This window comes from Castor canadensis, chromosome 11 (genome assembly GCF_047511655.1).
Source record: "Castor canadensis chromosome 11, mCasCan1.hap1v2, whole genome shotgun sequence".
In the NCBI taxonomy this organism is placed as follows: Eukaryota; Metazoa; Chordata; class Mammalia; order Rodentia; family Castoridae; genus Castor; species Castor canadensis.
In genome coordinates, this window is record NC_133396.1 from 33,228,220 (window position 1) to 33,241,803 (window position 13,584).

General features: G+C 41.9%; 2 protein-coding genes and 1 pseudogene across 3 annotated transcripts in view; all 3 read right to left on the reverse strand.

Moving 5' to 3' along the window:
• Ccdc182 (coiled-coil domain containing 182) overlaps positions 1–10,928 on the reverse strand; it is a 79,870-nt gene extending 68,942 nt beyond the window's left edge. For both annotated transcript variants that reach the window (XM_074046143.1, XM_074046142.1), the window contains exons 1-2: positions 10,871–10,928; positions 3,795–3,872 (exon numbers count right to left, since the gene is read on the reverse strand). The gene's annotated coding sequence lies outside the window, so the exon portion shown is untranslated. The remainder of the gene's footprint in view (positions 1–3,794; positions 3,873–10,870) is intronic.
• On the reverse strand, positions 1,414–11,590 carry Mrps23 (mitochondrial ribosomal protein S23). The gene is made up of 5 exons (XM_020180556.2): positions 11,474–11,590; positions 10,871–11,041; positions 3,795–3,872; positions 3,137–3,263; positions 1,414–2,461 (listed from the first exon to the last, which is right to left on the reverse strand). The coding sequence occupies exons 1-5, from the start codon at positions 11,515–11,517 to the stop codon at positions 2,348–2,350; spliced, it is 534 nt and encodes a 177-aa protein (XP_020036145.2). The 5' UTR covers positions 11,518–11,590; the 3' UTR covers positions 1,414–2,347.
• Positions 3,879–5,085, reverse strand: LOC109697148 (acidic leucine-rich nuclear phosphoprotein 32 family member B pseudogene; annotated as a pseudogene).
• Positions 11,591–13,584: the final 1,994 nt, after the last annotated feature.

Below are 13,584 nucleotides of genomic sequence, written 5' to 3' on the forward strand. Positions count from 1 at the left end.
CAGAACTTCCCAGATTTTCACACTTGATTTGAGCAAACTCCCACTCTAACCTGAACACCTGCCTTGCTCTGCAAGCCCTTAGGAGGGTATGCTTCTGAAAGGCTGCTATTGCTTCAGTGGCAACAAGAAGTGAGAATTTCTGTCCTTGTTTACACTTAATAGGGAAAGAATACTTGCCACTTGAACGAAGGCCACAGTAAATTGAATGTGAGAACAGATAGCAGATCAGGCATACTAACCAGTGAAGCACCTGGGAGTACCACTGGTATAGGGGTTCAACAGGGACTTGACATGTGATTTGAACAGTAAAATTTCCAAACAGAAACACCATTTAAGACAGCACTGAAGGTGTGATGGCAGAGTGGGTGTTCCCGGCATAAGAAACAGTACACACTCCAACCCCATCTGCCCTTCTAGCCTCTCTGGTACACAATTCCTAGGCTAGTCCAGAGCTACTCTACCTGTGTTTATACCCTACGTTTATGTGATTCAAAAGGATTCCTATCCATCTTGCTATTTTTCAAGTCATTCTTGTCTTCCCAACTTGATTTTAAGCCTTTTAAAGGCATGAATGGGGTCACACCTCTATTTTTCCAAGAACACTACAGGGACCTGATGAAGGCTTTTGCCCAAACTATGGGAATTTTTGTTCTCAATTCCCCAGTAAGCTTCACACCTTTTACTATGCTCTGATCACTGAGACTCAATCTGAAGGAGTCACTGTGTGACAGCAGCTTTATCCACATCCAGACGTGCTGTCAGGGACAGTCTCTCTCCCTCTGCCAGGCCCAGGCTCTCCTCATGAGTCCTGTTTCATTTAACAAGATCAGAATGTGTGGGAAGAGGCATTCTCACACATTTCTAGTGAGAGAAAAAAATTTTTTAAATAAAGAAAAGGACTATGGAGGCATGGCTTAAGTGGTAAGCGCCTGCCCAGCAAATGTGAGCCCGAGTTCAAACCCCAGCACCGCCACGGGAAAAAAAAAAACTTAAAAAGAATAAATGAAATCCAGAAACATAAGGTTTAGAACATAATGAATGATAGCCTGCCCTACTATTGTTGCTTTGAGAATAGAACCATCTCCTTCATCTGCTTGTTAGGTCCTCTTCACAAGGTCTGGCCAGATATTTGGTAACCAGTGGTTGCTTAATACCGCTGAAAGGATGAAATTTACTTCCCATCTAAAAGTGAAGGCTTCCCCAAACACGAGGAATTGTAAAACAATGACAACTTGTGTGTAGGGAGAGCAGCATGGCTGAGAACTGCTTTTACCTGAAGGACTCATTCACTTTCACTGAGTGCAAGGATGGGTACAAGCTGTGAGACATGGACCTTTCAGTCTACCAGAAGACAGAAGTGATCATACACAAAGAACAACTAGGTTGGAAAGCCACACAAGTTTTGAAAATAAGGAATGTCTGAAGCAGTTTATTAGTAGTAAGTGAAAACTACTGGCTTGATAACAAATATAAGGGCTACAACTGCAGAGGAGTATTTCATTTATTTAGCAAAAAACAGGGAAATGAGGGGGGTGAGGGAGTTGGTAAGCACTTTAAGCACACCTCAGTAGCAGGGAGACAGGACGCTCATGGAGAACATCATCTGAGTTAGCTGCTCCTCCCCTGCCACCTCATGACCCAGGGACCAATACAAACCATTTGTGTTCAATCTTTATCTGGGTGTAACCATTCTTCATTTGTTATTTGATAAATATTTACTGAGCAGCCCACTATGTCAATTACCAACCAATATACTCAAGCTACCAAATGAAGTTACAGTTTTGGCCTTTGTCTATCACCAATGACAGGCCCTCACTCCTACTGCAAAACATAAGTCAGCTTAGCCTCTCAAGTTGAAGTCAATGGTTCTATAGCAAAAAGTACAAAGATTATCTGCAGACAGAAACCGTTGGCCAATGGACTACATACACCATACACCATGTGTGCAAGTAAAAGTCAGAAGGAGCCAGAGAGGAGACACATACCAGAGGATCAATGTAGCCATCCCACAGGCTGACAACAAGCATCTATGCAAACCTCTTCAGAATGAGTTCCATTGGAATAATCTTTATAAAGGTTTCCTCGTGTTATTTACAATTTCAAAGCAAATTTACTTTATAAACTACTAGGGAATACTTTATTTAGTAATGTCCTGAAATAAAAGTTCACAAAACTGCTTCTCTCAAACCATCATACTGAGTTTTATGACAATTCAGAAATAGGAACTAAAAGAAGGCAAATATAATGTCTCAGAGATCAAGAAATACTACATCGTTTGACTGTTAAAAATAGCTCAACATTCATCCAATAAGCGTGTGGTTGTCAGCATACACAGAATACATATTCTTCAGGGAGGGGAGAGACCTTTCGACTGCTCTCCAGGTGCCTCCGAATGCTGGTCCAATGCAACTTCTTCCTGAGACTCATTTTCTACCAATGCAGTTTGAGGTCTGACATTCACCTGTTGGAATTTCCAAGAAATGTGACTACCTTCTTGTTGCTTAAAAAACCAGATACAAATATGCCATATCAATGTTATCATTTTCACTCATTTAACTGGCTGGAGCCACAGGACTGGTAGTCCTGTGCCTCTGAGTGAAAAATTTAGCACTAATATCTCAAGTTAGATTCTATTGTAACAGTGAATATGATAAAATTTTCTGTATTATTGTGTATTATTTTTATTATCATATCATTGTTCTACTACTGGAGACACACTGTGACATTTACAAAAGTTCATATAATATATCTTAAATTCACCCCCTCCATCATTCTCCTTTATTCCCCCTAGAACCATAATTTTAGGAGCCCTAATGACAACTCACTTATTCTAAGTAGCAAGTATTACCACAAAATTCCATTATATTCACTCTAACAATATTTGATCTGGAGTTTAAAACCATGAGCCAAGGTTGAGGAAAGAAAAATAACCCCCCTATAACTTCTGACAGGTAACAATACCAATTTTAACAATGTGTATGTATGCAATACACACACACACACACACACACACACACACACACACACACACAATTTTGCTAGGGATTGAGCCAAAGGCCTCACACATGCTAGGCAAGTGCTCTACCACTGAACTACATCCCTAGATCAAAGGCAACAATTTGAATAAAGTACTCACAGTCCTTGCTTCTCCTACTCGTCTTAAAATGACACCTTCTGCCAATAAAGCCTTCCCTGTTTCCATAAATAACTTCTCTTCATCTGTTTCGCCAAGATTCTGCAGCTCAATGTACTTCTCCACAAACCTGGAATTCCAGACCCATCTTAGGTGTGTATGTTAAGGCTGTCTTGACACACTATTATGCAGTATCAAGAATGCCCACAACAGATTTTCCTACAAGAACTTTTTTTTTTTTCTTGGTACTGGGGTTTGAACTGAGGGCTTCACCCTTGCTAGGCAGGCACTCTTACACTTTACCCATGCCCTCAAACCCTTTTTTGTTTGTTATTTTTCAGGTAGGATCTCATGTTTCTGCATGAGGCTGGCCTCAAACCATGATACTCTAATCTACTGCCTCCTGTACAACTGCAATCACAGGCACATACCACCACAAGCAGCTTCTTAAGGTGGAATCTCACTAACTTTTTGCCTAGGGTAGTCTTGAACTGCAGTCTTCCTGATCTCTGCCTCCTGAGTAGCTAAGATTACAAGCATGGGAGCCACTGGACCCAGCCAGGAATATCTTTTTCTGAAGGAGAATTCAACAGAACTCCTCGAACTGATAACCAAATCCTTGAGGATGCAGGGAGTAATTCAGGACTTGAAAATGGCTTACCGTTGACAGACAGACTTGAAGTTTGGATTGAACATATCAAAAGCTTTTTGACCAGATCCATAGGCAGAATAAAATTTCCTAGAAAACATAAAAACACAATATAAATCTCCAATCATAGATTGTGGCCAGTGGGGCAGAAGAAAGAAACAACTGCTAGGCTCTGAGGAGTGAAGTATAGCCTAAGCTGAAGAGCTGTTGTTTAAATGAATGTAGCAAACACATCAAATGCCACAAGAGCATACAGTGAAAAGCAACATTCCCTCTCCCTTCTACACCCCAAATCTCCAGGTTCTTTCTCAGGAAGCAACACTAACCAATTTCTTTCTTTACAAACCTTTTTGTTGTACAGAAAATAAAAATAAAATGCTGTTACAATCCCAGTGTAACTGGCAGCCATGGATGGCTGACTCTCTAATCACAACTATCCATGTAAAAGCAAGAATCTTACACAAAAATGCTAACAATGCTTACAATTTTGTTGGGGCCAAGTCCCCAAGCTTGATGGATTATCAAAAGGGACTAAACGGAAGAAAGCAGAATGTTACAGAAGTATTCCTTGGTTCTTTGGGTAGATGGATGTCCTGCAGTTTGTACCACAGCTATCATTTATTTATTTATTTATTCATTCATTCATTCATTCATTCATTCATTCATTCATTTATTTATAAACAGCTATCAAATCCATGAACAGTCTAATACTGAACTGTTGTTTTTGCAGGTTATCTGGGGTCTAATCATCTCCTTCCTTACCTGTCTTTCTCTTTTCACCTTTCCTCCTTTCTTTCTCCTCTTCATCCTTAACTTCTCCATCATGTCCAAATTCTTCTTCCTCACCACTGACCTCGTTTTCATCCTCTTTTTCATCAGTCTTCTTCCTCACCATCCTCATCCTCCTCATTGTCCTCATCTTTTCCTTCATCCACACCATCCACCTCCACATCTGAGTAGAGGGCTGAAGGCTTCCTGGTCCTCTTGGTTATAGCCATCCAGGTGGGTCAGCTGGGGAAGCAGCTTGAAGATGCTCTCTCCATAGTCATTCAGGTTAGTGACCCCACGGTTACATATCCAGGCTTTTCAAGACAGTCCAACTTTTTCAAAGGTTCTAAGATGCTGATATCTTTCAGTTTATTTCCACTTAAATTTAGATGTGTGAGATTTGGAAGTTTTTCTGATAACGTGTCCAGACCTCCCCAAGAGTCTACTGTCCCTAAGCTCAGTGACAACAGAGCTCAAGCCTTTTCAATTTAGGTAGCTAGGAGAGATTTGAAACTGTAATCAAGCCTACATTCATTTATTTATTTTTAGAGGGACTGAGGTTTGAACTCAGAGCTTCATACTTGCAAAGCAGGAGCTCTACTGCTTGAGCCACACCTCCAGTCCAAGCCTACATTTATTAAACTGAGGAACTCTTAAAATCACAATTCAGCTGTTAAACCTTCAATTTTTCCATCAATTGTCCAAGACAAGTTCTCAAACAGCTGTCGGAAGGGTCTGCTGGGGGTAGCAGCCAGCAGCGGAGTCTGGGTGGTGTTTGAGAAAGGGGGACTGGAACATGGCACTTCTTACCATTGCCCCCCCCAGCCACAGCCCCACCACTAACCAGTGTATCTACCCAGAAATATCCTACCAAAATATAACCACATGTGCATCCATCATTCCCTGCCCCAGCCACATTCTTTAGCCCCAAATAGAAAGAAGCCCTGCTCTACATCTTCCCTCTCAAATTAAGATGAAATTTGCACATCAAAAAAATATCATTTTTTCTGGGCACTGGTGGCTCATACCTGTAAACCTAGCTACCCAGGAGGCTGAGATCAGCAGGATCTCAGTTCAAGGCCAGTCCCAACAAATAGGTCACAAGACCCTATCTCGAAAATAACAAGAGCAAAATGGACTGGAGATGTGGCTCAAGCAGTGGAGTGCTGCTTTGCAAAGTGTGAAGCCCTGAGTTCAAACCCCAGTCCCACAAAAAAAAAAAAAAAGGAAAAATTTTTAAATGTACAATTCAGCAATCTGAGTACAATTAGAGTCCTGCAACTACACCCTTTATCTAGTTCTAAAACATCTGCATCATTTCCAAAGAAAGTCCTGCACCCATTAGCCAGTCACTCCTATCCCCACATCTTCCCTTTTCAACTTGTATTTCTTAGAGATAATCTCAAATCAGTGCAGGTTTCTAGTCCTTGCTACTCCAGTCAGTGCTGCCAGGATTACCTGTACCTGTACTTCCTATTACACTCTGCAAATAAATCTGTGCAATAAATTCACAGAAGTGGTATTAAGTGGGATCAAGGTGTATGCTTAATTGTAAAGAAGCCTTCCAAATTGCCAAAATACTTCCCAATGCAGCTGCACCAATTTATACTCACACCAGTAACGTATGGGCCTATTTCCCCATATCCTGACCAAATATATTCCAACCTTTTGACCCTTGATAATTTGGTGAGATTATAATTGCAGTTTCAATATGCCTTTCTTTAATGAAAGGGATCAGACATTTTATCAAGTTTAAAAGCAAACTGAATTTCCTTTTCTATGAACTATCTATACTCTTTGTACATTTTTCTATTTGGTAGTTGCTATGAACTGAATGTTTGTGTCCCCTAAAATTCATATGCTAAAACCCTAATTCCCAAGGTGATGAAGTTTGGAGACAAGACTTTTAGAAGGTCGTCAGGTAATGCATGAAAGTCCTTATAGTAGAATTAGTGCCCTTAGAAAAAATAGGCATGTTGCTTCCTTTCTTTGCTCTCCCCCATGTAAGGACGCAGCAAGAAAATGGTCCTCTTCAAATAAGTAAGAGGATCTCAGACTTTCCAGTCTCTAAAATGCTGAGAAATAAATTTCTGTTGCCTATAAGCCACCTAGTCTATGGAATTTATTATAGAAAACTGAGACAGTGGTCTTTTGCTTACTGATTTAGCCCTTTGTTATACATGTTAGAAAATTTTTCCTTATTTTTGGAGTTGTGGCTCAAGTGGTAGAGCACCTTCCTAGCAAGCAGGAGGCCCTGAGTTTAAACACCAGCACTGCCAAAAAAAAAAACAAACCTCAAAACACAACAAAAAAAGCCAGTAATAATATATAAGCAGAGCAGTAAAATACTCCAACATTGTCCAATGAACTATCATCCAGTTTCAATGCCCTCCACAGCAGAAGCACAAATGAAGCTAGTGTCTAAATGAAGTACAAAAGCACCCTGACCAAGTACGTACAATAGATCTAAGCAAAAAGATACTGAAAAAATCTTTAATCACCCCAAAGATCCCATGTTCTACTCTGAACAGTTCCACATAGAGCGAAAACACACTTGCTCTGCTACCTCAACAAAGTGCTAAGAAAAAAACCAAATCTTCAAATAAAAGATGACTGGATCGCAGTGAAGACTATAAAGACTCTATCAATACCATTTTCTTGTGTCCAGGAATAGTAGTAAGAAAAAGGGATGTGCATGAATTTCAGTTAGGCACAATCAAGGGTCTTACCATTTAAAAGAAAAGGAACCATACAAATCCTAGGCACTAAAAACTGCTATGAGTATTTGAAGGAAGGGCTTTGTCAGTAAAATTCCCAGTAATTTATCATTTATTTAGAATTCAGACATGTTAAAGGGACTGAATGTGGCCTTAGAAGTCATTTCTAATCCACTGTTCCAGAAGTTGTTTCAGGGACAGGGATGTTCCTGATAGATGTTCCTGATAACGCTGATGGCTATTCTTCAAACAGCCCTAATCCTGGCCCTCCATCCTTCCTCTTCAAGGAATTTTCTCAGGTTTCCTTCTACTAGCCTAGTAGTTCATTCATTCATTAATTTACTAATTTCTTCATTTATGACACAAGTACAATTTATATGCCAAACACTGGGTGAGACACTAAGGTCACAAGGATGAGTAAGACAGTGCCTTGTGTTGTTGGTAAGATGAACCTGGAATGTGTTAAAGTTTTTAAAAATGTCTGTAATTGACTAGACAGGGTGTTTGGCATGCAGAGCTTTAAGGAACAGACTAAGGCCATAACAAGGGCAATATGAACAAAGTAACCATGGTGCACAGAAAGGGAGACATTAACACTGCGAGACAGCAATGTCCAAGAGTATGACATCTGGTTCTTTTTTGTTGGGGGGGAGGTGCTGTATGGTGCTGGCAACCAGTCCCCTGGGTTTATGCATGCTTGGCAAGTACTCTACCACTGAGCTACATCCCTAACCTTTGGTTATTTGAGTCAGGGTCTCATTATATAGCTCAGGCTAGCCTTGAATTCATTATGTAACCCAGGCTGTCCTTAAATCCTCCATCCACCTAATTCTAACTGCTGAGTGCTAGAATTACAGATATGAGCCACCATGCCTGGCTAGAGTGTGACATCTAGACAGTTCTTGCTTTTTGTTTGTTTGTTTTTGCAGTACTGGGGTTTGAATTCAGGGTCTCCTGCTTGCCAACCAAGCACTCTAATACTTGTGCCACACCCCAGCACCGTTCTTGCTTACTGTGGTAAAAAATAGAAGACTTTAAAGACTTTTTTAAGAATGTTGGTGGGAACCACTTTTTCCAAGGCTATTCAGGTTTAAGGGAAAAAGAAAAAAAAGGAGGTCAAATAACAAGTATTTGTATTTATTTCAACACCTGATTTGTACTAGAAAGTGACTCAGAAAAAGATAGCTGAATTTACTGAAAAAAACTTTTCCAAATACTCTAAGTATAAAGACAATGAAGCCAACAAAAAAACTGGTAGATATGAATACATAAAATATCCTAGTGCCCAGCCCAATGTTTGGAACAATGCTTGACATACAGAAGGCACCACAGAAAATATTTGTAGAATGAAATAATCATCTTCTATAAAATAAAAACAGCCTTAAGGCTAATAACATGAAAAAATGCTTGCAATGCATCATCTTTACTTCTATATAGAACTCCCATTGATATACAGTAATAATTATTAAAATAGGTTAAAAATAGATAAAATGGCCAATAAACATGAAAATGGGGAAATTTTCTAGTCAAAGAAATAGAAATTAAAATATTTAGACAGTATTTTAAAGCTAGATCAGGGGCTAGGGGTGTGGCTCAAGGTGGTAGAGCACCTGCCTACCAAGGTCCTCAGTTCAAACCCCAGTACCACAAAATTGAAAAAAAAACATAACTAGATCAGAAAAAAATTAAATAATTATCATAGCATTGTTGACAAGGATAAAGTAAGAACTCTCAAATTTTACTTATCAGCTTGTAAATTAGGACAACTTTTTTAAAAACAAATTAAGTAATGGCAACAAAAGCTTTAAAAATGTTCATACTTAGCTGGGTACAGTGGCCCATGACACTAATCTCAGCTACGGAGGTAGAGGTCAGGAGGATCAGTATGAAAGCAGCCTGGGCAAAAAGTTAGTGAGACCACATCTCAAACAATAAGCTGGGTGTGGTAGCGTATGCCTATATGATCTCAGCTATGAGGGTGGCTGTAGATAGGATCATGATCTCAGGCCAGCCCCAGGCAAAAACATGAGACCTTAGCTAAAAAAATAACTAAAGCAAATAAGGGCAGATGGACATGGCTCAAGTAGTAGAGTTCTTGCCCAGCAAGTTAAGGCCCTCAGTTTAAACCCCAACACCAAAAAAGAAATGTGTCCATTCTGTTTGACTTAATCAATTCTAACAGAAATATGCCCTAAGAAAATAACCAGTGTTAGAATGAAGGAAATATATTTTAAAATACTGCCATTGTATCTTGTAATATATAAACACCATAAATACCCAATACTAGGAAAATGGCTAAATACAGAACATTTGCAAAGGCTAATATTTTTGAAAATGTGTAACATAGGAACATGCTCATAATGTTAAACAGAGGAAAGGGTACCAATTATTTGTATCATGTTACTGATGAGACATATATACATATAAACACATAGAAAAGAATAGAAGGAACCAGACCAAACATTGCTAATAACAGTAACAGTTAACATTAATTTAAGGCTTATGTTGTGACAGTCATTGAATTAAAAACTGTTTACGTATCATCTTATTTCACCCTTCACAACTCTACGAAGTACCATTGTTATATCTTACTATTTGGAATCTAAAGATTACAGGGATAATTTGTCCAAGGTTGCACAACTGAGTAAGCTCCAGGACTTGCCTTCAAACCACTGTCTCTAGATGGTAGGATGATGGGGCAATTTGTGCTTTCTTCTTTATGCTTTTCCTTTGTTTCTAAATGTTCTACAATAAACATTATTTTTATAATAAAAGAGGAAATAAACTGGGTGTAGTGACATAACCATAATCTCAGCATTTGGGAGGCAGAGGCAGGAGGACAAGTTCTAGGCCACCCTAGGCTAAATGATGAGATGCTAAAAAAAAATAAAGCACACAAGAACTTTCCCTCAAATTTCTAGTGACGATTATTTTAAATCCCTTGGAATTTTGAGCATCCTCCAGTATGAGTGGCTTTAAAGATCTCAAGCACTACATCTATAGACCATGTTCCTCCTATCTCCACTCTGGAGAAGCAGAAGCAGTAACCAACATAAGCTTGGAGTCAGGGCTGGAGGCATAGTTTAAGTAGTAGAGCACAAGCACAAGGTCCCAACCTCAAATTCCCGGCACACAAACACACACACCCTTCCAATAAAAAGAAGCCTGGAGTCAGAGATGTGACTCTCAGGTCTGCCACCCTCACTGTGAAACCACAGGGGGTTAACCTACTTATTAGTCCTTTTGGAAAAAAAAAAAAAATGGAGGCAAGGGTACCTACAGTACAGGGTTAGATAAGGCCTATGATAACATTGGCCAAGGACTTACCACAGTGCCTCCCACAAGGCACGTGTGTAGGAACCAGGGAGTTGTAACTGCAATGATCTCTCAATTGTGGGGCTCCAGATTCCACTTCTCAGAATTTCTGCTTCCTCTCACCAAAGGGGAGTGCAGAGATGCCATGATTAGGACTAATTTACAAAAGACCATCTCCACACGGTAAGCCTCTGACTCAGCTTATTATTAAAGTCACCAGACTAGCTACTACGCCTTCCCTTCTGAAGTTCTGTTGCATCCTGACCACTACGTGGGTTGCACACTCACGCTCTAATCCGATCCTCGTGGTAAAAGATGTCCTGGATGGGAGTTTTGGCTTTGCCATATCGCAAGCGGGGTCTTCGGAAGACCGGCTCTCTCAGCGGTGGAAAGGCCTTATATATGTCATACCACACGGGCTTCTTTTTCAACACCCCAGCCCGAAGCAGGTCCCGTGTTCTAAGAGAGGGAACAGAACCAAGGTCAGTCGGTTACAACAGCCTGCCAAAGCCCCTGAATCGGTCTAGCATAGCCTGGATCATCAAAGGCACTAACCACACAGTCCGGACACTGCCACATCCCACACCAACCTAACAAGGTCAAGTCCCTCCATGTCCTCTTTATGGGCGTCCCAACCCCGATCCGTCACGGAAAATGCAAGCCTCTTTCTCTTCTAGAGACCTCCACGGGTGGAAGGGGGCTCCATCTTTAAAGTGACAGACAAACTCAGGGAGACATCAAACACCACAACTCGGAACCAGAAGAAAGCAGGCGTGCCTCGCTCGGCTCAGACACCCGCACCCTCGCTCCCCACCCAACGGGGAGCGTGGCCGGTTAAAAGTCCCGCCAGGAGTTTTCATCCTCAACCCACTCCCAGTTCCGAGCACACACCGCGTGAAGACGCTCCCCACCCTCTCCAGCCGGCTCCCCGCCATGCCCGGCGCCTCCTTCGGTACACTACCGGCCTCTACCGGAACCGGAAGCGGCGGCCGCGGCAAGTACAGGACGAGTAAGTTGCTGGCCGAGCGAAGGATCGCGTGCTTACGTCACAGCCCCACCCGGATAGCGGAGCCAGGCAGAAGCAAATGATAGGCCGAGCTGGCGCGCTCAGGTAGTACTCGCTAGATCCAGGCAGGAGCACTCGATAGCCGAGCCAAAACGGAGGGAGCGAGCCAAAGCCGAGCAGAAGTAATAAATGAACGATGTAGGGGGAGGGATTAAGTATGTTTTTTTGGCATTACTCTTTCTGGATTTATGAAGCCAGTTCCTCTGCACAAGATTGGGCAGTGCACAGGAAGTATGATGGGGGAGAGCTACGGTCCAAGGGGGAAGACAGCCTGTGGAGTAGTAAAGGCAGAGACTTGAGGTCACCAGCTACAGGATCCTTCTGAGCTTAATCAGCCAGTCAGACCACATAGAAGGAAACCGAGGTCCAGGAAGGGGCAATTGCTAGGTCACTTGGGACCCCAGGCCTGATTCTTCCACCTCAGTCTGTGTAGCACTTGTCTCCTTAGCCCTTTACATTCCATCACCCCATAGGGATGCTGCCAGCAACTGGTGTTTCCTCCGCTGGTGGCATCACTGGCCTGCTCCAACTTGGAGCTTGAAAAGTGAAAGTGTCCGGAACAAGCAGATTCCGAGAAAGAAACTCAAAACTCTGGGGAAAGTAACCTCTCAGTGATACTTAAAAATAAGGTGACTTGGGACCGGGGGTGGGGCGGGGGGAGAGGTGAGGAGGGGTCCGGAGGGGGGTTGCTCAGTAATCATACTACAGGAGAAGTATCCCATAGAAATTAAAGCATAATTTCATCAGGATGTTTGTGCAAGGATCGTCATTACAGCATTGTTTGTAGTGACAAAGAAAAAACTCCATCAAATGGAAAGTGGCTGGAAAATTATGGTTCCTATGTAGTTATTAAAATGAATATGCTAACTGCATGTGTATTTACTACATTAATGCCCGTGGTTTGTGGTTACATGAAAAAGGAAGTTGTAGAATCCCAACCTGTTAGAGGAAAAAAGAAAATATCTGTCTGTGTGCCTGTGTTAGTGTGAGGATAGAAATATCCAGAAGAACAGGCTATGATTGACCGTCTCCAGGGGAAATTACTAGTCAGGAATGGAGAATTTTTTTTCTTTCTTTATGTGAGGCTCAGAGTTTGCTTTGTGAAGAGTTCTTATGTGAACTTTTTAATACCAGGAGTGTTTTGAATCACTCCGAGTTTGCTCTCCAGAGCCCATTGTCTTTCTTTGTCACCTGGAAAGAGCCTGAAGCCATCCCAAGGTCCTCCCACTCTAAGGGAGGCTCCTTGAGGGAAAGGCCCGGACTGTTTGATGAGCAGTTAGTACTTGTTTTTGTTATCTCATGGAATCCACACTGCCTACCCACTAGGTAGCTATTGTCATACTCATTATAGATGAGAAAGCAAGGCCTCAGGAGGTTAAGTTCCTTGTCTGACAGGCAACTAATAGAGCTGGGATCCAGCCCAGCCCATGCCCTTTCCAGAATCCCACAATGCTATCCAAAGTAGTCTTATGCTGGAGACTGGAAGGCTTAGGTAGTCAAGCAATACTGGCCCTAGTTGGAGGGATGTGGGGGCAGTGATCTGAAGCCAGGGCTGAACTGAGAGGTGGGCTTCACTGCTGCTTTGGGGTCCTCTGGAACAGAGAGGGGACAGCTCTGGCCCCTGGGCTCCAGTCTCCTCTTTCCAGGGAGGTCTAGAAATCTGCTCTGGGGAAAGCAAACATGCTCCTCGCTAAATATAGCCTTCCCATGCCTCAACAATTTGCTAATTCTGTCTAAGCCCGAGATATCTGCCCGCTCAGATTACAGACACACTACCCTTCTCCCACCAGGGCATGCCCCCTAAACTAGCACAGTCCCTGCTGCTAAAGAATTAGGAGATTTGTACCATTTTAGGAATGGGAGCCAAAAACCCAGTATCTCAACTGGGGAGACATTCCAAGGCAGGGATTTTCTCTAAGTCATTTTGGGATTCTCT

Bases quoted from the DNA above. Each gene is read 5' to 3' on its own strand.
- Mrps23 (XM_020180556.2), bottom strand. From the start codon at position 11,517: ATGGCGGGGAGCCGGCTGGAGAGGGTGGGGAGCGTCTTCACGCG. The intron at 3,873-10,870 runs GTGAGTGTGCAA...TATGTTTTCTAG, and splicing joins CACGAGGATCGGATTAGAGC to GAAATTTTATTCTGCCTATG. The intron at 2,462-3,136 runs GTGAGTACTTTA...AAATTCCAACAG, and splicing joins GAGTAGGAGAAGCAAGGACT to GTGAATGTCAGACCTCAAAC.